General features: G+C 43.7%; 1 protein-coding gene across 1 annotated transcript in view; it reads left to right on the top strand.

Annotated features, from left to right (window-relative positions):
* Window positions 1–1,998, top strand: part of LOC122254215 (adhesion molecule nephrin) — a 137,263-nt gene extending 135,265 nt beyond the window's left edge. Inside the window, exons 27-28 of the mRNA XM_086554738.1 lie at window positions 1–557; window positions 1,124–1,998. The exon at window positions 1–557 is cut by the window's left edge and continues 356 nt beyond it. Coding sequence (XP_086410864.1) covers window positions 1–557; window positions 1,124–1,506 — 940 coding nt within the window. The 3' untranslated portion in view covers window positions 1,507–1,998. The remainder of the gene's footprint in view (window positions 558–1,123) is intronic.
* The last annotated feature ends 502 nt before the right edge of the window (window positions 1,999–2,500 follow it).

Here is a 2,500-nt window from a genome sequence, read left to right as displayed (position 1 = left end):
GCCGCCCGAGTTCTCGCCGCAGATGGGGAGCAATGCCATGACCGAGTACCCGCCCGGGGGCCTTGCCCTCAGCAGACCCGACGTCTGCCCAAGGGGTTCCGGCAGCGGGGAGACCTTGCTCCACCCGCAGCACCCTCCGAACCCGCCGCAGCAGCCACCGCAGCTGCACTTGCATCCGCCGCACCAGCAGCAGCCGCAGCAACAGCTTCCGGCCGACTGCTACCTCGAGTTCCCCGAGGAGGACCGCGTGTCCCTCGCGTCGCACCACAGCGCCGAGTCCTTCGCTCTCCCGCGGAGCCACCTGGTGCAGGCGCCCCGCCCCCTCTGCCACCCGGCAAAGGCCGCCCCGCAGGTCATCTACCACGGCCAGCCGCACCTGCAGCAGCAGCTGGAGCAGCAGAACCAGGAACGCAGCCTGACGGCGCGGTGCCAGTGCGGGCACGAGCAGCAGCCATTGCAGGCGTGCATGCAGCTGTCGTCGTCGTACAGCAGCCTCAACCCCGCTAGACTGGCCGCGCACGACGCCTGCTTCGACGACAGCTGCCACCAGGCGCTCGGTAAGGCCGCGCTGCATGATGTAATGTTATCAAAACCATCGTTATGCTCATGATAACGGTAGGAATTACTAACACTGATGATAATGATAATGATTATAAGAATGATGAGGATGATAATTATGATAAGCGAAATGATAATGATATTATCAATAATAATTATGAAAATGATAATGATAATAATAATAGTAATAATAATAGCAATAATGATGATAGGAGTAATGATATGACAATAGCAATAAAAATGGTAATGAAAGTGATAATAATGATATTAATAATAATAGTAGTAATTATGATATTAGTAATAATAATAGTAATAATGATATTAGTAATAATAATGGTACTAATGATAATAACAATAGCAATATAAAGGGTAATGATAATGATAATAATGATAATAGTAATAATAATAGTAATAATGGTAATAACAATAACAATAATAATGAAAATAGTAATAATAACAACAACAATGTTACTACTAATAATGATATTGAGAACAATAATAATGTTTACTGCATTCAAACGGCTCCAAGGCCCGCCTCCCCCTTACCCCTTATCGTCTTCCACAGAGCACCCTGGCGGCTGCCCCGCCCTGGGGTCCGGCAGGAGCTGCCTCAAGTCGCCGCAGAGGAACTGCACCTTGCAACGCTCACATTCGGCGCACGAACCCTACATCTGCGCCAGTAGACCTTCCTCCAGCACCGGAGGAGGAGGTGGAGGAGGAGGAGGAGGAGAAGGTGGAGGAGGAGAAGGAGGAGGGGAAGGAGGCGGCGGCGCCCCGGGGGCCGCAAGCCAGCCGCCGGGAGGGCCTCCGCCGCAGGGGAAGGCGGAAGCGTGCTCCCTGTGCGGCAACACCGCAAGCGGGGGACCCCCTCCGTACCACCACCCGCGCAACTGCGTGTCCAACGTGTGCTTCATGTACGGCAGCTCCGGTTTCCAGACGGTGTTCTAAGCGCCGTCGTCATGGTCATCGTCATCGTCGGTGTCCTGAGCCGCTGTTTCCCCCCCTTCTTCGCGGGGGGGTTCGTTGTTACGTGGCACGAGGCGGCTGAGGGTCGTGCCGTTATGGGGCTATGGCCAAAGGCGATTTCGGAAGCAGAGACATATCTTGGGGGAGATATCTCTGACCACGCACAAAGCTTATTATTTCTATGGATACTAACAGAAAGACATTATATATATATATACACACACATGAATATATCTATATCTTGCGGTTGTACATTTATTAGCATTTATACATATGCACATGTATACATCAAAGAGAAAAATATGCTACAAAGACACAACAAGACTTTTGTAAATACACATGCTAAGCTGTAAATAGACAAACCTCCTGAAAATTGCTCCTGTTGTGTTAATTTACCGTAAGAAATCGCTTTTGCCATAACACATAACGTTATTAAGATTAAGAAATTATTTTGAATAAATGTTCAGCTTTGTACATATTCTTTTTCTTATTTCCCTCACGTGGTTCATAAAGAAGTTAAAAAAAAGTAGATAACGATATCATAATAAAGGATGATATAAAGATAAAATAATGATGATAATAATGAGTATCTCAATGATGATGATAATAATAATAAAAATGATAATTAGAAGAACAATACCAATAATACCAATTAGAATGATAATGTTGACAAAATTATTATAGTAATGATAGTTGTTGTAGTACGATCATTATCAAATGATAGTGATAAATATGATGATAATGATGATAATAATGACAATAATAATTCAAAGAATAATACCAGTAATTATGAAAATAACAAAGATTATGATAATGATAATAATAATGATAATGATAATAAAATGATAATAATAATAATAATAATAATAATAATGATAATAATAATAATAATGATGACTGATAACAATGATAATGATAATGTGATATTGATAACGATGTTGATGATAATGATAAAAAACACTTAAAATGAAATAAT

The sequence above is a fragment of the Penaeus japonicus genome, unplaced genomic scaffold (assembly GCF_977035675.1).
Source record: "Penaeus japonicus unplaced genomic scaffold, GWHDUDI00000001_assembly GWHDUDI00000030, whole genome shotgun sequence".
Classification (NCBI taxonomy): domain Eukaryota; kingdom Metazoa; phylum Arthropoda; class Malacostraca; order Decapoda; family Penaeidae; genus Penaeus; species Penaeus japonicus.
The sequence above is the reverse complement of the archived record's forward strand: the minus strand, read 5'-3'. Positions and strand labels throughout refer to the sequence as shown.